Genomic DNA, 22,582 nt, shown 5'->3' with positions numbered 1-22,582 from the left:
CTGAGCTGGCAACGTTGCGTTTTTGTTAGTTTTTCTCGCTTATTCCATAAAAATTGAATGAAAATTAATAATGTTGTCTGATAGAACCCTTCTCAATATATAAGTTAATGTGTCTACTGCAATAATTATTCGTTACAGACTTTATTTTTTTAAAAAACGAACAAATGTTTATTAACGTTTTTAAAAAAAAATAGTCTATCACGAATAATTATTGGAGTAGACTCATTAACTTATATATTAAGAACAGCTCTAACAGACCACAGTATATGGAATAATCGAGAAAAACTAACAAAAATGCAACGTTGCCAGCTCAGCAGGTATAAACGCTCTTAATCCCAACAATGTTGCAAAAGGTCCTTATAATATAATAGATGGAACTAAATAAATGGATGTAACTTCACCTAATTAATTGTGTACTTATTTGCCAATCTATTAAAATTGATAATTGTTTTGAATAAAATATATGCAAATTACGAGTACAATATAAAATTAATGTATGAAAAAAATACAGTGATGTAGGCGGTCCCTTATTTAATAAGAACCTAAGTCTAAGGCTGCATTTTCACCAGACATGTGCTAGAAATATGTTCTTCATGAAACCCAATGACCCATTCAAATCGTAACCAGCTCAAAAAAATCTTGGTAATGGGTCCCGACTGTTGAACCTTAAATGAGCTTCTTGACAGAGTTCTAGACCACTAGACTTATTTTCTTCCTTTTAGTTTTTAAGGCAGTCGGGATTTTGATTTTTTAAATTTAATGTTTTTATTAATTATTTTTATTTATTTTTTGTATTTTGTATTCTCTTTTTATTATATTTCACTTTTTTTTTTCTGTATCTATTATTTATATTTGTGTCCCAAATTTTTTTTTTTCAATTTCATTTACATGAAGCTTTTCTACTGGTTCATGAAAGACACATAGCTCACAACACGTCTCTAGCCGCCACGCAGCCTTAACGCCTTAACTATTATCTACAAGGAGCGGACTCATAGCAAAAATCAAATGTCACGAGGGATTGACCATTGTGTTTTATCGACTATTCCAGTTATCGATTTTTCGCATGTTACTGACTTTTAACATTATTCAGTAACATTAACCCTCTTTGATAAGCCACTAGCATCTCTTTATTAAAATAAATTACGTCACGTCACATTTGACATGTGATGTCGCTTGAGTTTTTAAAAGTATTATTTTATTAGGTTCCCGTGTTAATAAAAATGGTTAATCGTAAAAGAAAAACGATTAACATATGGACAAAGTAATCCTTCTCTTAATTTTAAATTCTTCTCTTACTTCTCTTAGTTTAAATGGTGAAAATGTAGAGAAAATAATGATAATTCTTTGTTACTACAGACAAGATAAAGAAAATATAGAAAATGTAATATATAGATTTCGATTATGTTATTTTGAATGAAGGTTAGTCTATCGCCAGTTACACATTTCCGTTTCGGTTGTATTGTAACAAACACACAGGTCTATTTTTTTTTTGGTAGTATATAGTGTCCCACTGCAGGTCAAAGGCCTCCCCATTACAGGTCTAATTGCATTACCTAAAACATATCGTGCCAACTGACAGTGAAACATCGACAGTCGATAAAACACAATGGTCAATCCCTCTTGACATTTGATTTTTGCTATGAAAATTCCGCTACTTGGTTATCTACTACGTTGAATGGAAGTGTAGTGTGCAAGGAGCGGAATTTCTCATAGCATAAATCAAACGTCAAAGGAATTGAACATAAGTTTTATCGACTATCGATAAATATTTCAGTAATTAATAAAACAGATAATAGTGGGTACTTTTAAAATAGCACCTTTTAAGTTAGTTACAATTAAAATATAAAGAGCTTGAGCTGCTTTAAATTAACTTTACATTTAGAGCAGTATATCGTTGAAAGAATCTTCATTGTAAATAAGTAAGGGATGTTTTTTAATCCATTTGTTAATCGTTTTTCTTGTAGGATTAACCATTTTAACACGGGAATGACTTAAAAAAACTCAAGCGACATAAATGTAATATTTTATTTTATTTTAATATGGAGATGCAAGTCGCTTATCAAAGAGGTCAAATGTTACAGAATAATGTTGCAAAGCGATAACAAGCGAAAAGTTGATTCCATAACATCGATAACTGGAATTCAATCCCTTTGATGTTTGATTTTTGCTATGAGAAATTCCGCTCCTTGGTAGTGTGGCTAGACAAACTGATCCCCACCCTGACCGGCCAGGTTCTCGGTGTCCCACGACGAGGTGTCCCTCGGCAACACGTCCGACAACCTGGAGGCGGTCTCCGAGGCCGCGTCCAATCACAGCGTCACCTCCAGCCTCGAGTTGGAGACGGAAGACCAGAACGACAACTTGTCTGACATGGTGAGTGACAGGATGGATGCTGTGGCGCGGCGAGGGCCTTTCAGGGTTCCGTACCCAAAGGGTGCCAACGGGACCCTATTACTGAGACTCCGCTGTCTGTCTGTCAAAAAGTACCGCCAGCAAAAAAGCTTGTATTGGATTTTTTTACAAAAAAAACTATTACTGTACTATTTGTTTTTAAAACATTGTACGCCGTGCGGAACCCTTCATGCGCGAGTCGCTCGCATTCGCACTTGACTGATTTTTTTTATAGCACAGGTTTTCTATGACGGGCGGGCAGAGGCAGATCTATATTTTCTCTGAATTTGAAAATGTGTTATAAATAAAGTGGTGTTAAATACTTGTGATATATAGATATCATCATCATCATCCCAGCCTATATACGTCCCACTGCTGGGCACAGGCCTCCTCTCAGAACAAGAGGGCTTGGGCTATAGTTCCCACGCGGGACCAGTGCGGATTGGGAACTTCAAACGCACCACTGAATTGCTTTGCAGGTTTCCTCACGATGTTTCCCTTCACCGCAAAGCTCGTGGTAAATTTCAAATGTAATTCCGCACATGAATTTCGAAAACTCAGAGGTGCGAGCCGGGGTTTGAACCCACGACCCTCTGTTTGAGAGGCGATAGGTCAAACCACTAGGCCACCACGGCTTCCAGCTTTGATATAGATATCATTTAATAATATTGTAAATCTGTTTAAAAATATAATATATCTCGTTTAGTTTCTTGCCGGATTCTTCTCAGCAGAGGTTTTTCCGTACCGGTGGTAGATTTTTTTTTGACGTTCATAAGTGCTTGTTATAGCCTAAATTGAATAAAGATATTTTGACTTTGACTTTGAATGCAATAATTGTTCAGAAGTGTTATAAAACGAACCTAACCTAATCTATAGTTTTTTACGGGAAAAAATTAAGTTTCAGTGGAAAAAAAATATGACTTGCGAAGAGTATGCGCACTTTGGCGCTCCCTCAGTAACTTAGTCGAAAAATGAAATGAAATGAAATAATTTATTGCCAAACATGTGTTACATATAATCAGTTCTTAAATAGTAGATTGATAACCAAGGGTGTAAAGTGACCCATTTCACCCGAGATAGCGCCGATAGTTCGACGGGAAATGGGTAACTTCACCCGAGTTAGACACTACTTTTCATTTCGACTGTAAGGAAAGTAAAATACTACAAAAAAAATGATAATAATAATAAATTGAATTTACTTATAACCGAGACTTGCTAAGAGTATGCGCACTTTGGCGCTCCCTCAGTAACTTAGTCGAAAAATTAAATGAAATGAAATAATTTATTGCCAAACATGTGTTGCATGTCAGTCTTAATGTCATCAGGTCTTAAAATTAACTTGGTGCATCGTGTTCTGCCAAGATAATACGAACTTTTCCGACGTACGATAGCATAACATTGCTCATTTCATTACTTTACGTGCAGGTGTCGGCGAACGTGAGCGGCCGCGGCAGCCCGAACATCTCGGGGCGCGAGACGCCCTCCTCGCAGGTCACGGACGGGGACGCCGCCGGGGACGCGCCGCAGCGACGGTAACAACTAGTTTATAACACAAAATAGTATTTTATCTACATGCATATCGTAACTTCCCTATTATATATATATATATATATTTTTTTTATACGACTGGATGGCAAACGAGCAAGTGGGTCTCCTGATGGTAAGAGATCACCACCGCCCATAAACATCTGCAACACCAGGGGAATTGCAGATGCGTTGCCAACCTAGAGGCCTAAGATGGGATACCTCAAGTGCCAGTAATTTCACCGGCTGTCTTACTCTCCACGCCGAAAACACAACAGTGCAAGCACTGCTGCTTCACGGCAGGATTAGCGAGCAAGATGGTGGTAGCAATCCGGGCGGACCTTGCACAAGGTCCTACCACCTGCTAATATGTTCAGAAACGACTATCAAATGGCCTTTATTAAGAAACCTGGTATCTGCGGGTGCATCTTAATGTTCACATTAAAGTACAGTGCATCTTAATGTTTACATTAAAGTATCGGTAATACTTTTTTTAACAATGCATATCTGTACTGTACATATTGTAGAAAACTTATGACATGCATGTAGATAATAATTATTATTCAAAGTCAAAGTCAAAATACAGGCCATATTTTAACATATTATAGAAAACGTATGATATGCATGTAGATAAAGTTATGTATGCGGCTATACATAATTAGGCATTAAACACACACTCGTGTGATCTTACTAACCTACTTAGTTAGGCATACTTACTAACATAATTAGGCATTAAAACCACACTCGTACTTTAATGCCTCTCATTATGCACCAGCCACATAAATAACTATTTTTAAACTCTGTTACTGTTCTCTCTTTGACAACGGGACTGAATAAAGTTGATCGACCCTTTTACGTGTAGGTAAGTAGTGTTCGTCAGACTCCAAACTATCGGATTGACTTGAAATTTGGCATACATATGTAAATTGCGTGACAGTACAATAATCTTACCAGAGTCCGGCCAGGATCGTCTCCGCACGACGGAACTCTTCAACGGTTAATGGCATCGACTTGAAATTCGGAATCTATTTGTAGCATTCGAACATGGCGGATGTAGACAATATCTAATTTTGCTATTTCTGTTTCTTTGGCTGGTTGAAGTATAATTTTGATAGTGTTTTATGCGGCTATTAACCTTAACAGTGAACAGTGATCACAAAATTCTATATTGCTCTCGTGTCTGTCATTTTTTAATGCGCAAGTTAACTCCACGTGATTTCTGGAATTTTACTATCAAGTTGCAAAAACTACAATCACCGTACAACGTCCCTCTCAAAGAGAGTTTACCTTGACACTGGCGAAATTGTCCTATTAATTAGGACAGAAAAGCTATATTTTAAAAGAGAAGAAGACTTGAAATTCGGTATGCAAATATAGTTTGGGTGACAATGCAAGTTGCCAAAAACTACAGTCAACAAAAAGGTTGTATTAAATATTTTTTTTACCGAAAGGTTATTTAAGGTTTTTATTTCTGCAGGCTGCCTCAAAACGCGCCCGTGAGCCAGGCGAACAGCGCCCAGGCGAAGCTGTTAAAACAGACGCGCAACGATATTGAAGATAAGTTCTGCAAGTTTGAGATCAAGGTAAAGCCCTGTTTAGACCTGTAAGTATAACCCCCCAAATGTGTCAGTCTACTTTTAAGTGTACCTATGTTATTCTGTCCCGTTACCCAGGAGACATCTGTGATACACTTTGTTAGAAAAATGTTTTTAATGTGTATAATGTGTATTCCATCCAGTTTTCCTAAATTATCTGAAGCGGTGAAGTAAAACTAGACTGAGTTGCTCTGAAAAGAGTGGGGGTTTTATTATTCACTAATACTTAACACATATCTAAGTTTATAAAACTAACTAAATAACAATTCTTACCTGAAAAGAGAAACAACAATATTTATTTATTTATTTATGTATTTGGGCACAAACGGTACAATAAAACTTACATTGTAAACAATGACATCAAACATTGACCAACAAAGTTGCCACAGGTTATTAATTCCCAATAATAAAGTATAAAACGGGTAAAGAAATAACAAACACACAAAGAAAAGAAAAAGGCTACGACTTGCAAAAGAGAGAACGCTATATAGCTAATATTCCACCACAGTATTTTCACTTCAAGTACAATTTTAAATAAATGCTAATTACGTTACTTGCACTTTTACTGACAAGTCACTCTGCGACAGATCAAACAGCCGTGCCGTCATCTGTCATCCATCAACTCTCATACGAGTGGCTACCTTCAAACAGAAAATAAATTAAGTGCTTAGGAAGCCATGAAGGAATCGCCTTAAAACTGTCGCAACTCCTTACTTTTAGCGGATTTATACCCCATAAAATCATACTTTTAATAAGTAACTCAGGAGACATTGCCATGGCAACGTGCTACACTAAAAAGCCCCGATTGATTGACCCAAATAATTTATTGAATTGAGTTCCTGTGCCACAAACCGCCTGCCCTAATCCATAAATATGTGTCGTAATTTATGGATGTCCCCTGTCGTCGTAAGGGTTGACCATGTTGTTTGTCGCACAGAAGCTCCTGGAGGGTGATGAGACAGTCAGCATCATGTCGGACACGTGGAGCACGGACGTGCTGGCGTCAGACTCGGAGACCATCGGCGACTCGTGCGACCAGACGCTGGTCGCCGTTAATCAGAGTGAGTACTGAGTACATTAGCAGATGCGCTTTTTATTGGAATTGTCTAAAAAAATCCAATGCATTTTTTTTCTTTAAAGGCAGTGTTCAGAAACCAATTTAGACTATTTTTAACATAAATCAAGATTACTTTTTTTTTAAATTAATCTATAGTGAGCGACAAAAAATCTGGCCCTCAAATGTATGCAGAAATAGGTAATTTTGTATGGAGATTGGGCTAAATTTTGTGCCGCGTAACGTATTTTCATTGATGACGTCATAGTTTAATCTAATTCTGCCACACCAGAGCATCTAACAATCATTTTTGTTTTTACCCGACTGCCCGAAGGAGGGTTATGTTATGTATGTGGGTATGTATGCCCATTTCTTTGGTCCTCGCTGCAGCCTAAACGGCTAGACGGATTTTAACATATGAGGTATCATTGGATTCGTTATAACTGTCGGAAGGACATAGGCTATATAATATTTAAATATGGCGTCTGCAAAAAAAAATGGCGGAGGAATGAAAATATATATAATAATTAGCCCATTCTAAATATAAATGGGTTATAATACTTTTAATCTACCGTTTTCACATAAATATCAAAAAAGTGTAAAATAAAACATTAAGGGGCTGTTTCACCATCCATTGATTAGTGTTAACTGGCGGTTAGGTGCGATGCCGTCCTATTTGTTTTGTTCGAATAGACGGAGACGGCATCACATTTAACCGTCGGTTAACGCTAACCAATGGATGGTGAAACAGCCCCTAAATTTAAAAAATCAAAAACCCAACTGCCATAACTAAAAGGAAGAAAATAAGTCTAGTGGTCTAGAATTCTGTTAAGTAGCTAATTTAAAGTTCAACAGTCGGGACCCATTTAAATCGACGCTCAAAGACTCTTAGTAATGGGTCCCGACTGTTGAACTTTAAATTAGCTGCTTAACAGAGTTCAGACCACTAGACTTATTTTCTTCCTTTTAGTTTCGGCAGTCGGGTTTTTTGATTTTTTAAATTTAATGTTTTATTAATCACTGTAATGATGTGTAAATAAATGTATGTGTAATAAGTGAAACCGTACTAATATTATAAATGCGAAAGTTTGTACATCTGTTTGTTTGTTTGTTTGTCTGTATACGTATGAGCACCGGCATTATTACATTACTTGTCTGTTGTAAGTGTAAATTGTACCATGATTTATTTTTCATTAACCTTCACAGATGTCGTGGCCAACACGAACGCTCCGGACGTCTCGGAGACAGCGAGCGAGTCCGCGTGGAGCATGGACGTGCTCGCTTCGGACAGTGACCGTAACACAGAGGTCAGTGCGCACCCTTATTGTCATCTATACTATCTAAATATATATCTGTACTAATATTATAAAGAGGAACGATTTGTATTTTTGGATGTTCGTTACGAATAAAGTCGAAAACTAATCGACCGATTTAAAAAAGTCATTCACTATATATTTTTTTTAAGTCTACCTTTTTTTGTAAATTGTGCTCGTAATTGGTGGGGCGGGTATTTGGTATAGAGATAGTTTCAGGTAAATTGTCAAGTTGCCGCAACCGACCGTAATATGATTTTCGGACGGAACCAAAACCAAATCGTTGTGTCTTGATCCCGAACCGGTAATATTTTAACCACTAAGGCAAAATGTTTGGTGTTATAATAAGGGTCAATAAAGTTTTTAGTGTTGTTATTCTGTCCTGTGACCCAGTAGACATCAGTGATACACTTTGTTATAACACTGTTTGTAATGTATGCTAAAAGCATGCTTAGAAGATGAGCCATTTAGGAATTGCCTTTAAATTGTCAGTATGTCTGTAGAGTATGATTTTATAGGGTACAATTGGTACAAATCTACCGCATAAAATCATATTTTTAAGAAGTGACCCAGGAGACGTTACCATGGCCACCTGCCAGCTGCACTAAAAGGTTGATTGGCCCTTAAGTTTGACGCCCATGACTCGTAGCAGTGTTCGGACGTCCAATATGACTATAATGGCAATGGCTGCTGTGGCTACTGTGACATTGAGCTGCTTGTGCAGGTGGACACGGATGACTGCGTGTCGGTGGCGGCCCGCTCGGACACGTCGTGGCCGCGGCGGCTCTCGCAGCCCGAGGAGCCCGCGCCCGCCAAACACAACCAGGTACGGATAGCACTCGCCCACTCCCACACACTCCTCACATTCAATACGGTATTTGACTATTTTGTATATGACTTATAAATTAAAACTACACAATGCCTGTTATCGAATAGAGAAACAATTTTTAAGCTACCTTTACAAATAACAAAGTTAAAAAGGTTTGAAATTCATGATTAGACAGAGAAAGACATACTGGCATACTTGCTGCATAGAGAAAAGCGTTTGAGAAAAAGACGGGTATATAGATTTTTCAAAAAATCACTATAAATCCAATTTTCAACCGATTTAAATTTTCTCTTCGCTAAACACTATCTGTTTATCTATATTTTCATAATAATATTAAGATATGGCAAAATCAGGAGTTGTCAAATACCGTATCCTATCCCTACTAGTGTTATAAATGCGAAAGTTTGTGTGTCTGTATGTTTGTTAGTCCTTCACGCTAAAACGGCTGGTTGGATTTGGATGAAATTTGGTATGTAGATAGCTGGACGTTTCGAATAAAGCATAGGCGTGTAAAATCTGGGATTAGAAACATGGGCTTTGCCTGGGAGATTTTTGAGAATTCAAACTGTTATTATTATTTTTTTGCAAAATCCCTATATTGTAACAAGAGCAAGTAACGGATAAAGGATTGTGACTGAACATTTCTATCCCGTGCGACAACAATGTTTTACATCACATTTGCAGACGACCTGATGGCCTAGTGGTTAGAGAACCTGACTACGAAGCTTGAGGCCCCGGGTTCGATTCCCGTGTCGGGGCAGATATTTGTATGAAAAATACGAATGTTTGTTCTCGGGTCTTGGGTGTTTAAGTATGTATCTATATCTATATAATTATATTTATCCGTTGCTTAGTACCCATAACACAAGCTTTGCTAAGCTTACTTTGGGACTAAGTCAATGAGGGCTATCGTTTTTTGTCTCACTAGATGGCGCACTGTAGCGTGAGGTTTTTAAGTATGGCTTTCAAAGTCTGTTATTACGGGCGTGAAAACAAAGTTTAGATTAAAAACATATTTAATACACCTTAAAACCGTATCATAAAAATATCGAGCATGCCACAGTGTTGCATAGTCCCCGTTTTGTTCGGAAAAAAGGGAGGACAAAGGTTGCCGAAAGACAAAACTGTCTCAAAACACAGACATTCATTGCCCCGGAACGCATATTTGCTATAATTAATTTCAGATATTGCAAAATATTCACAAAATTATTCTAATTATAAATAAACCCGCGTAGCTCACCCAAAAACTATGAGATTTGACATTTCGCAGACCTCACGCTACACTAGCGCCTCTAGCGGCGAATTCATACGCGATAGCCCTCATTGGTGTGAACTGTCCCGTGATATTTATTTATGTTCCAGAGCGGGGCTTACAAGAAGCCAGATGTTAACAGCAGCCCCCGACACACCGCGCGGCCGTACCAACCTAACAGGTGAGTAGAAAAAAGCGATCGCATTCAGTCACTTTCTATCTCCGTCTTATACTAATGCACAAAGTGATGTAAAAAAAACCCGCCCAAGCGCGAGTCGGACTCGCGCACGAAGGGTTCCATACCATTATCTATACAACATTATGTTAATATTGCGTATGGTCTATTTCTGAAATGAGGATACTAAAATGACAGTCTGAAATGTCATAAGTTAAAAATAATGTGGCCAGCATAAAAGGAGCAGTGCTGCTCCATGATTTCGGTTTCGTAAATAACCGATAAAATGTATATTTTTATAGCATTCAATATTCTAGTTTCCATTTTGAAAATATAAATGCGCTTTTACGATAAAGTGATAAAATCTAAGCACAGGTAAAAATACAGTGTTCATCACTTAGTGCCAACGTAAAAAATAATACAGAGGGGCTACTACAAAAGTAGAAAAACGAAGTTCGTATGGCACCGTCCCTTTCACTCGCGTGTTAAATGAGATAAGCGTATTCTCATATTATTTAGTTAATGTAAAACTTAAATTGAAACTTAAACATCAACAACTATAAAAATTCGAAATATCTCGAAAACGGTCGCATTTTTATTAGACCTTTTCTAGAATGTCCTAAGTGTCCTACATTTTATACATCACGGATCCGTTCATATCTTAATATTTTAGATAAAGTTATGTATGCGGCTATACATAATTAGGCATTAGAACACTCGTGTGATCTTATTATGAAACGACCACACTCGTACTTTAATGCCTCTCATTATGCACCAGCCACATAAATAACTATTGTGTTGTGGCCCTGAATGTGTTTCGTCCGTAGGGCGGGCGGCGGGTATCTGAGTGCGACGGCGCAGCTCACGCGCGGCGGCGAGCTGGACCTGAGCTCGCTGGCGCCGCGCGTCTACCCTGAGAACAGGAAGAGCATCCTCGTCAACGGATACCCGGTGAGCTCGCTTGGAACGATCAATTTTTTTCTATAATCCACCACCGGTTTCGGAAAAACCTCTGTTGAGAGGGATCCGGCGAGAAACTCAACAAGGTATATTTTGCAGGTGGTAGGACCTTGTGCAAGGTCCGCCCGGATTGCTACCACCGTCTTGCTCGCTAATCCTGCCGTGAAGCAGCAGTGCTTGCACTTTTGTGTTTCGGCGTGGAGAGTCAGACAGCCGGTGAAATTACTGGCACTTGAGGTATCCCATCTTAGGCCTCTAGGTTGGCAACGCATCTGCAATACCAGGTATTGCAGATGTTTATGGGCGGTGGTGGTCTCTTACCATCAGGAGATCCACTTGCTCGTTTGCCAAGCAGTCGAATAAATATATATATATTTCACGGCACTGCTCGGTAATTTGGCCATAGATAACCTTAATCCAGTACCCAAACACGTTACGGTAACAGGTCGTATCAATATATGGGTTTCATAGTACGATACGACTTTTTAGAATATATTTCAGAACTTCATTCCCGGCGTGCTGAAACGACAATCGGACCAATCATAAGTAATCGTCTGTTGCATGTGAAATTAAATGGACCAATGAGAATGCGTCGTTTATGACTTTTATGAGGTGTATTTTTTCACGCATAATATGCACAAAATACTTTATTTTTTTAAGTATGAATAAACGCCACAGCATCGCAGCAGGTCGGACATGAGAGGGCGTTTTTATTTTTTAAATATGTGATTGGGTACTGGCCACTAAGAACGGACTCTTACCTCTCTATTTACCGGCCCGGATAATATGGACACGAAAATACCGATCCGACTATTCGTGACTTTCTATGGGCGTGTACAAGAAAAATCGGGTCTGTATTTCCATGACGCCATTATCCGGGTCGGTAAAGAGTGTCGCACGGCAGGAACAACGCAGTTTTTGAATTGTTATTGTTTGTTTTGTGCTAAAAGTTTTTTTATTATTCGCAGTGGTCGTGAAAAGCACAATGTTTGGTCTCGGCAAAGAGTGCAATAGATGAACTAGTATTATCGTACTAAATCGTTCATCTATTGCTTACTTTTCAGCCTCTACAACAATCTACTGTTGATTAAAATAGATGGCGTTAAGAATAAAAAAAGTCAGTGCTTATTTTGTTATTGCCAGGTGATGACGTGCTACGCGACTTCGGCTCCGGACAGCCCGAGCGCTGCGCCTGCGCCGCTGCCCAACGACGTGTTCGACTACGTCTCGCAGAACGGGTCAGTTCATGCCAGCTGTTCGATACAGCGCCATCTATACTTCATTTGATGAACTAGATAGAGACAAAGCTCTGCGCAGGGGGCGACACCAGCGCAAATCCATGACAACGTCAGTTCTCTTTTTATTTTGTCGCCATGATAGATCATGACCAAAGAGTGTGTTCTTGTAAGGAACCCTTCGATAACTGGAGATCACTGGTCCTAGGTGTCTATTAGGATAGCCCCGTGGTCCTTGGCATTGCACTCTCTCAGCATAAGGAAAGCCACTCACCTTGGTCTGCCCTCTGGCGCCTGCTGTCGGTTATTTTGGCACGGAATCCAAATCGCCACACACAGACATACCAATGTCCAAAATGTATGTAAAATGTATCCCGAAAACCGAATCAATATCTCGGAAGGAAGTCCAGCAATGAGGGCTATCGCGAATGAATTCGCCGCTAGAGGCGCTAGTGTAGCGTGAGGTCTCCGAAATGTCAAATCTCATAGTTTTTGGGTGAGCTACGCGGGTTTATTTATAATTAGATTTTTTTTGTGAATATTTTGCATTACCTGAAATTAGTTATGGCAATTATGCGTTACGGAGCAATGAATGTCTGTGTTTTGAGACAGTTTTGTCTTTTGGAAACTTTTGTCCTCCCTTTTTTCCGAACAAAACGGGACTAAGCAACACTGTGGTTGCTGGATATTTTTATGGTACGGTTTTAAGGTGTATTAAATATGATTTTAATCTAAACTTTGTTTTCACGCCCCTTATAACAGACTTTGAAAGCCATACTTAAAAACCTCACGCAACAGTGCGCCATCTAGTGAGACAAAAAACGATAGCCCTCATTGGAGTAAAAAGGTCAGCACACACCAAAAAACCGTGCGATCCGTATGTTCGTTTGCCTCTAACTGATAGATTGTTAGTACCTATACAAATCATGATACATTTATTAGTAACAAAATAACATGATATTTCACATGGATAGTAACGATAGAGCTATATTTTGAAATAATACGATATTATAATTTTTTTACTTTATTATCACCAGCAACAACAGCCAATCAGAATCCACGCTGGAGGGCACCAAGAACAGTCAGTCGGACGCCACCAGCCAATGGGTGGACGACTCGTTCCCCCCCGCCCACCACTCTGCTGGCCGCCCTTTCCCCTCCACTTCCAAGTACGGTATGCCGTCTACGTCCAAGACCTATGAAGAGAACGATATCATGGACAGGTATGTAAACAAAAAGGTATTTTTAACGAACTCTCTGTCTCTGATTTATTTATGTGGTAATGAAAATTTGTCAATACAATAATCTGGCAGTGATGATCTGGTGGGCCGGGCAGGATCGTCTCCGCAGGCAGAGTTTTACGGCAGAGGTTAAAAGGTTTTAGGAGTATAGTAAAAATCAGCAGGGGGTCTACTGACAACAGTCAAACTTTGAAGTGCTCTGCGAGAATAAAGTTTGAGGACCTCTTGTTTATGACATCGACTTCAAATTTGGCACCGTGCACGTATAGGTAGAGTCATTCACGATGACGCGTGCCGTGGTTCTTATTACAATGACATTAATGTCTAATTTTGATAAAATCACGCGTCTTCGTGGATGGCACTAGGTATACAGTCAGCAAAAAACATACGTTTTTTTATTTTTTTACAATGGCTTTCACTCTTGCCGTAAAACCTTATATTAAAAACCGGGCAAGTGCGCGTCGGACCCGCGCACCTAGGGTTCTGCGCACATTTATAGGTATGTAAACGGGAATCGTGTCTTGAAGATATTTCTCGCTTTTTCCGAGTGCTTTAATACATCCAGTGTATGCAGAGCCCTACTCTTAAGCAAAATGTACGCAGTGTGGAGTCAGATTATATTGGACATTGATATTTACAGACAGACATAAAAAAACAAGATTTTCAGACTTTTCTAGTTGGTTGTGTTATAATAGCTACCTTCGTACCAAATTTCATGATTCTGAGTTCACGGGAAGTACCCTGTAGGTTTTCAGTGGACTGCTATTTGTATGGAAACACGTTGTTTAATGACTGTAATTTTAGAAGTTTGATTTTTTCAAAGCTTCAAGGGACCGCAGATTTGTGTATTCGATATCAATTTCAGCTTGATACCTCCACGCGTTTCCGAGAAAAAGGCTGTTGTCAGACAGACAGACGGACAAAATGTGATCCCATAAGGGTTCCGTTTTTTCCTTTCGAGGTGCGGAACCCTAAAAATGATTCTCCCGTGACATATTACTGTATCGCCCACTTGATTCCAGATCCCTGAACTCGAGCGAGAGCTCGTTCAACGCGCTCTCTGTCTCGCAGTACGACCGCCGTTTCGACTCCGGCATCGACACCGATCGGAACGACGAAGCCCGCTCCACCATAACGGACCTCATGACGCGCATGTCATCAGCCACCATATCCACATCCAACCTCGTGAACAACCTGACTTCCCGCATCGTCAAATCGGAGATACGGACCAGTATAGTCAGCATATCCTCGTCCAGGATTGAGAAGAAGCGTGACACTTCGAACATGTCTCTCAGCACGTTGTCGGTTAACAGTGAGACCTCGGTATCGGATAAGAGTTCGAGTCAGGATGTGAACTCGGAGAATGTTACGGAGAGACGCGTCAGCCCGCCGCCCGTGAAGACGGTGTCGACCGGCGCTATACCTAAGAGCATCAGCTTCGATGCTACGGCGGAGAAGAGTCAGAGGTGAGTGCACGGAACCTGCAGGTCGTTTCACAAGCGCTGGTATGGATGAATTGAATGAGTGAATGATTATAGCATTAGATACAGCGGTCCGCCCCGGCTCCGTACGGATATAATTAAAAAAAAAACCGGCCAAGAGCGGGTCGGACACGCCCAAAATAGGGTTCCGTAGCCATTACGAAAAAATCCCCAAATATCTGATCCTCACGATACTAACGCCATCTAGCGATATTTCGCTTCTGCGAAAACCCTCATGGTTTCATTGTCTGTCAAGTGCTATCTGTCTGTCAGGCGGCGTACGGGCGGCGACGACGGTATCGCCGGCAACCTGGACGAGCTGAAGAACAACGTGAAACGTTCCGGCGGCAACTTGCTGCACAAGATAAAGATGTTTCGGCAGAAGGGCCGCGCGCACCACCCCAACGGTAACTGACTACTACGAAATTCCAAAATTTGAATGTAGTATCGTACAGTCACCAGCATTAATATCTGCCACAGCGGAGCGTGCAAAAATATCTGACACGTCCATCTGACCCTAGAAATAGAGTCGTATCAGAAATTTATGTACGCTTATTGTGTCAGATATTGGTGCTGGTGACTGTACCGTACCTCAGATTGGTTTATTTGGAATCTTTTTGTATTTTTTATTTCAATTCCAAATTTTTACTTTTACGGTCATCCCGTAAAACCTAAATTGAAAATACAAACTGAAATATAGATGCACAGAAAAAACAGAAAAATAAGACCATCACTGGGAATCGAACCCAGGTCCTCGGTGCTCCGTGCCGCGTGCTATACCGCTACACCACTGATGGTCAACGGCACCGACACGAATTTCCCCTATGCACCTCATATCTCAGCTTGTTTGTTTCTTACTTAGTCACTTAAGCAGTGACGCTAGCGACATCTATGCCGTAGCCCTGATCGAGAAACTTTTTTCGGCACTCCATTGGAACTAACCGCTCACCCGGACAAGAGATATCGTTACTAAGCAATCAAATTAAGATTGGTTTATTTGCAAGCTGAGATATGAGGTGCAAAGGGGAAATTCGTGTCGGTACCATTGACCATCAGTGGTGTAGCGGTATAGCACGCGGTACGGATTACCGAGGACCTGGGTTCGATTCCCAGTGATGGTCTTATTTTTCTGTTTTTTTCTGTGCATCTATATTTCAGTTTGTATTTTCAATTTAGGTTGTACCGTACCTCTCACTGTCGTGTTAAGTAAAACCTGACGCGAGGGCAGTACTTCTACGCTTCATATTGCAACATTCTTTACACTTACTATAAGATTATTTTGCAGGTGGTAGGACCTTGTGCAAGGTCCGCCCGGATTGCTACCACCATCTTGCTCGCTATTCCTGCCGTGAAGCAGCAGTGCTTGCACTGTTGTGTTTCGGCGTGGAGAGTAAGACAGCCGGTGAAATTACTGGCACGTGAGGTATCCCATCTTAGGCCTCTAGGTTGGCAACGCGTCTGCAATACCCCTGGCGTCGCAGATGTTTATGGGCGGTGGTGATCTCTTACCATCAGGAGACCCAATTGCTCGTTTGCCATGCAGTAGAATAAAAAAAAAGGAAAGATACCTACCAGTCATATTGACAACGGTGTCGGTGATGTTATTTAAAGGAATATTTTCTAATCCCTCAGTCAGCATTTTTCTATGACAAATACACATATAGTCATTTATACATTGTGAATTATTTTTCTCCCAAAGCTATGGATAACCTTCGGCATTTTAACGCACAAAAACACTAAACACTTTAAAATACCACGCGCAAACAACGTTAAACTTTGACAGCAATAGACAGATGACATTTGAATTTAGTGTTACCAGTGCAAGAAATTAGTTCTACTGGTTTTCCGCAATATGGCGAGGTTTTTTATAACTATGGTCAGTCTTTAATATTACCAGGCAAAATACGAAGTTCGAATTTTGCACTTCGTTTTATGGGGCCTGATAGCTAGAGGGCTCAGCGGCGAAGCACGGCATCGTCGCAAGTTGTCTGTATTGTATTTCTAGAGTGAATAGGCTGTTACTGAACCAGTGAGATACTACAGTACCCGGCTATAAAGATTGCACACGGTCTTCGGAAAAAGACAATGAGGGCTATCGCGTATGAATTCGCCACTAGAGGCGCTAGTGTAGCGTGAGGTCTCCGAAATGTCAAATCTCATAGTTTTTGGGTGAGCTACGCGGGTTTATTTATAATTAGAATAATTTTGTGAATATTTTGCAATATCTGAAATTAATTATGGCAAATATGCGTTCCGACGCAATGAATGTCTGTGTTTTGAGACAGTTTTGTCTTACGGAAACCTTTTTCCTCCCTTTTTTCCGAACGAAACGGGGACTTTGCAACACTGTGGCATGCTCGATATTTTTATGGTACGGTTTTAAGGTGTATAATATGATTTTAATCTAAACTTTGTTTTCACGCCCGTAATAACAGACTTTGAAAGCCATACTTAAAAACCTCACGCACAGTGCGCCATCTAGTGAGACAAAAACGATAGCCCTCATGGCTGTTCACGACGATTTGCGAACACTGGCGACCGTCCATCAATCATCGTGTTTATTAAGTGACGTTTATATCACCTTTATAGACTTAATTAGTATACGTCAAATCAATGACACGTAAACTTCGCATATCTGTAGAGAGCTGTTGCAGCTACTAGAAAAAGGATAGTTCCCTCTTTCTCCTAAAGATGCCATCGTGCAATTTAAAGTTTTGGGGGTTTCAACAACTCTTTATTATATATTTTCATCTAAACGCGTCCGTACTCTATTGCACCTGTACAACGACTGACAAACGTCACATACGTAGTGTGACAACGCTCTACGAAGCCGAAATTAGCCGAGTCTCTTTTCAAAAGCCGATGTCCAATCTTTATGGCCGGGTACTGTTCATCAGACAAGATAAGCGTCAATCGAAAATACCAAATGTCATCCTAATCAAAAAAATAACGGAGTATAAATGGCGCTTAATATTTTTTTATTTTTTTTATTTACTTGATGGAAAACAAGCAAGTGGGTCTCCTGATGGTAAAAGATCACCACCGCCCATAAACATCTGCAACACCAGGGGGATTGCAGATGCGTTGCCAACCTAGAGGCCTAAGATGGGATACCTCAAGTGCCAGTAATTTCACCGGCTGTCTTACTCTCCACGCCGAAACACAACAGTGCAAGCACTGCTGCTTCAGGTCAGGATTAGCGAGCAAGATGGTGGTAGCAATCCGGGCGGACCTTGCGCAAGGTCCTACCACCTGAAAAATATTACAATAGTTCCAATACTTACAATAGAAGACAAATAGTTCTTCGTAAACTCCGCCATATCTCTATCAAAAAAAAATAACGAAGTATAAATGGCGCTTAATAACTTGTTCATAAGCCTGTCGTGTTGTCGCCAGACATAAAGTTGTCCGAGGAGGAGGCCCGCAGCGACGACGGGTCGCGGACGGAGCCCGCGCCCGCGGAGTCCTCGGACGACATCCTGGCCAAGTACCGGCGGAAGAGCTCGACGGACTCCAGCCGGCAGCGGCGCGCCCAGCGACGCGTCTCCGACGTGCCCGACGCGGAGCTTGACAGGCGAGGAACACCCTTTGAGAATGTCCAAAATCAACACCCTTGCAAATATAGTAGATTGTACAGCGAGGGTGTAAAATGAGTCATTTTGCGCGAGACGTTCGTATTCCGGCGAGGGTGGATGGTCGGGTACAGAGTAAAAAAATAATGTTCGAGTTTCACAGTCTGTTTTGCTTCCATTGCGAGGAAATTAAAAATGAACAATGGAAAGTTAAATAAAGTAAAAAAAAAAAACAGTTTTAGTTCTGTTTATTTTTTAATATAAATTACGTATTATTAAAAAAATAAAACTTGTTGCACGTGCTATTTGTGACTATTTCGCTTAACGCACTAGAGCATAAAAAGCCATTATGCCGCCTAGATAGCGTAAATACGAATTTTACGAGCATGAGAAGTGATAACCTTATTTGTGTACAGAGTCGAGGGCGTGCTGGACCTGAACGACCCGGAAGTGTTCAACAGCATGAAGAAGAAACTTCGGCTCGTGCTGTCCAACCCAGATCTGCTTTGCCTGGAATACGTACCTAACGTGAGTATTTACTGCAGACATCGCCTGCCAACTCCTACAAGCTATATTTGATACTAAAAAACAGCAATAGATGGCACTACCATTAACATTTGTAAATTATAAAATGTGAATAAGCCGAATTAAGTAGAAATATTGAGATTAAAGTAAAGACTGGCATATTTTATAAACACATCTTCACATCAACCTTAATTTAACTCTAACTTGAAGATAAAAAACACATAAATTGAGTCAATATGATTTTAATCTAAACTTTGTTTTCACGCCCGAAATAACGGACTTTGAAAGCCACACTTAAAAACCTCACGCAACAGTGGCGCCATCTAGTGAGACAAAAAACGATAGCCCTCATTGCAATTATATTCCCTCATCCCAGCCTATATACGTCCCACTGCTGGGCACAGGCTTCCTCTCAGATCAAGAGGGCTTGGGCCATAGTTCCCACGCGGGCCCAGTGCGGATTGGGAACTTCACACGCACCATCGCTTCGCAGGTTGTGCAGGTTTCCTCACGTTGTTTTCCTTCACCGCAAAGCTCGTGGTAAATTTCAAATGTAATTCCGCACTTGAATTTCGAAAAACTCAGAGGTGCGAGCCGGGGTTTGAACCCATGACCCTCTGCTTGAGAGGCGATAGGTCAAACCACTAGGCCACCACGGCATGTAATTATATTCCCTATCAAAATATAATTAACAACTTTAATTTAGTAAGTTAACACGTGTGAACCAGCCTTCGCGTTATGGCGGCCGCGGACCGGGAGACGAGCTGTCGGTAGGCCTCCAACAAGATGGAGCGACGACTTGGTTAAGATCGCGGGATCGCGGTGGATGCGGAAAGCACAAGACCGGTCTGAGTGAGCCTTGGGGGAGGCCTATGTCCAGCAGTGGACGTCTTTCGGCTGACATGATGATGATGAACCAGCCTTCGCTGACTTGAGCTCTGCATCGCCAGCGTTGCACGAGCACGTCCCTGGTGGAGTGGGTGCGGGCGGCGGGCGCGTCGGCCGCGTCGGAGGCGGGCGCCGCCCACGCCGGCGAGGTCGCCCGCGCCCTGGCGGCGGCGGGCGCGCGGGGCGAGCTGCTCGCGGCCGCGCTGCGGGCCGACCTCGCCGCTAGGAGACCGTACGCGAAGTATTTGGCGTCCTGCCGGGCTGCGCTCACGCATATGCTGCACGCGTTGAGACGGTCAGTGACACATTTTGACGACCAGATGGCCTAGTGGTTAGAGAACCTGACTACGAAGCTTGAGGTCCCGGGTTCGATTCCCGTGTCGGGGCAGATATTTGTATGAAAAATACGGATGTTTGTTCTCGGGTCTTGGGTGTTTAATATGTATTTAAGTATGTGTCTATATCTATATAATTATATTTATCCGTTGCTTAGTACCCATAACACAAGCTTTGCTAAGCTTACTTTGTGACTAGGTGAATTGGTGTGAATTGTCCCGTGATATTTATTTATTTATCTATAATCTATATTAATAATTTCGTCAAGGGGTACGGTAGACTCGAACGAAATGCACATCAAATTGAAGAGCTTAAAAAATTAGACAATCCGAGTCGACAACTTGTAGGCGGAAAATTCGGATTATCGAGTATTTTCAATATAAACTTGAATAAATTACTAAGTGTATAATGGCGTTGCGAAGTAAACATGTCAATCAAAGCATCACATCAAAGTGGCGTTAGTGTCACGCTTAAACTATAGGTGTCACGTTTGCATTTCGTTCTTCATTGTGCCCACTTAAGGGCCCCACATACGGTACGATTCGTCGAGTTTCATCAGATCGATCGTACAGACGAATCGTACCATATATTGGGCCCTTTAGGTCTTATTTCTTTGATTATGAGACAGAGACATCATAGTTATTTGGGCAAATAAGATTTGGGAGAACTATCTACTGGTGAAATACCGATACGTAGGTTAGCTGTGAAAGTACGTTTGTGATAATATTAAGACAGGGAATATCAGATTTTTCGATAAGTACGACAGTCTTTACAGTGGCAAAAAATTTTTTTCAAACATTATTATTATGAGTACATTTTACTCGAGTGAAGCCGGGTTTTCATCTAGTAGTAGATTATTGTCGTGGCCTGGAAGTAGCCAATTGCTGGCTGAGTATGAGTATTAAACGGACGAGCTTGCGAGTCCGTTTAACTAATACGAAGCCAGCAATTGCTATTCCAGCCGAGACTAATATAAAGCTTTTCTCAAAAATGGTGAATAATTCTGAAATAGAATAAACTTTTTCTCAAAATATATTATAAAATTTAATTTTATTCCAATATTTTTCTTATGCTTTACCGCCTTTTTTCATTAAAAATAAACTGCAGGTGTATTTTTCCACCGAAAACACCACAAGCTATTTCAGACCCAATAGAAAAAGTCCGGAGTTCCAACAAAATATCTGATACCGGCCATTAGACTTGGCTGTATACGACTTGTGCCAACATTTCCATGGCCTTTTTAACTTTAAAAAAAAATGTGACTGATTGCAGACGCGCTAATTCATTATTGTCGAGATAGCGCGCGTGCATCTTTTTAACTTTTTAATTTTTCGCTGATCATAAACTATGCACTTCACCTTCTGATATGTAAAGAATAATGTCAACTTTTACGGACATTTTTGAGAAAATAAATAAATAAATAGAAAGAAAGAAAGAAAGAATAGTTATATGTGTAACAAGGGTGCAAAATGGTGTATTTACGGCGAGGGCGTACATTGAATCCAGAATGTAACGAAGGATTCTACAATAGAATCCTGAGCGTAATGAGGAATTCAAGTGTTAACGTCCAAGATGAAAATAATTTTGCTCCCGAGTGGCTCATACAACTTTTCACACCGAGCATTAAGAAACTTAAAAAAAAAACCTTAATATTATTAAAGAACAACCAGCATAGAAAATGGTGTGGCTTTACAATTATCAACTTCAAAAAATGGCATTTGCAATAAAACACTTAGAAAAGCCTTGAATAGAAAAGTTGCACTTTGCTCCCTCTCGTCAGGGAGGAAAAGTTACTTTTCTGAAGGAGAGGTGTCAAAAGGTTTATTTTGGCTCCATATGTTCTATGTTACTTGGTGACACGGCAGGATACCAAAAAGGGTCTCCACTCAGCATGTGTTGCCGCACATTATGTGCAGCAACGCTGGTTGTCTGTGGAGCCCAAAATAAATATCACGGGACAATTCACACCAATTGACCTAGTCCCAAAGTAAGCTTAGCAAAGCTTGTGTTATGGGTACTAAGCAACGGATAAATATAATAATAAAGATATAGATATATACTTAAATACATAGTAAACACCCAAGACCCGAGAACAAACATACGTATTTTTCATACAAATATCTGCCCCGACGTGGGGAATCGAACCCGGGACCTCAAGCTTCGTAGTCAGGGTTCTCTAACCACTAGGCCATCTGGTCGTCTAAACATGAT

The 22,582-nt window shown here is 40.6% G+C and overlaps 1 protein-coding gene across 1 annotated transcript in view; it reads left to right on the top strand.

Annotated features, from left to right (window-relative positions):
• Gapvd1 (GTPase activating protein and VPS9 domains 1) overlaps positions 1-22,582 on the top strand; it is a gene marked incomplete in the record, with an annotated part of 63,807 nt that overhangs the window by 15,604 nt on the left and 25,621 nt on the right. Inside the window, 15 exon segments of the mRNA XM_074104970.1 lie at positions 2,232-2,373; positions 3,817-3,923; positions 5,393-5,498; positions 6,448-6,571; positions 7,771-7,871; positions 8,602-8,703; positions 10,069-10,139; positions 10,961-11,084; positions 12,237-12,331; positions 13,366-13,551; positions 14,592-15,035; positions 15,324-15,457; positions 18,447-18,624; positions 19,039-19,150; positions 20,098-20,330. Of these exon segments, the coding sequence (XP_073961071.1) occupies positions 2,232-2,373; positions 3,817-3,923; positions 5,393-5,498; positions 6,448-6,571; positions 7,771-7,871; positions 8,602-8,703; positions 10,069-10,139; positions 10,961-11,084; positions 12,237-12,331; positions 13,366-13,551; positions 14,592-15,035; positions 15,324-15,457; positions 18,447-18,624; positions 19,039-19,150; positions 20,098-20,330 (2,259 nt within the window).

The sequence above is a fragment of the Choristoneura fumiferana genome, chromosome Z (genome assembly GCF_025370935.1).
Source record: "Choristoneura fumiferana chromosome Z, NRCan_CFum_1, whole genome shotgun sequence".
NCBI lineage: Eukaryota > Metazoa > Arthropoda > Insecta > Lepidoptera > Tortricidae > Choristoneura > Choristoneura fumiferana.
The sequence above is the reverse complement of the archived record's forward strand: the minus strand, read 5'-3'. Positions and strand labels throughout refer to the sequence as shown.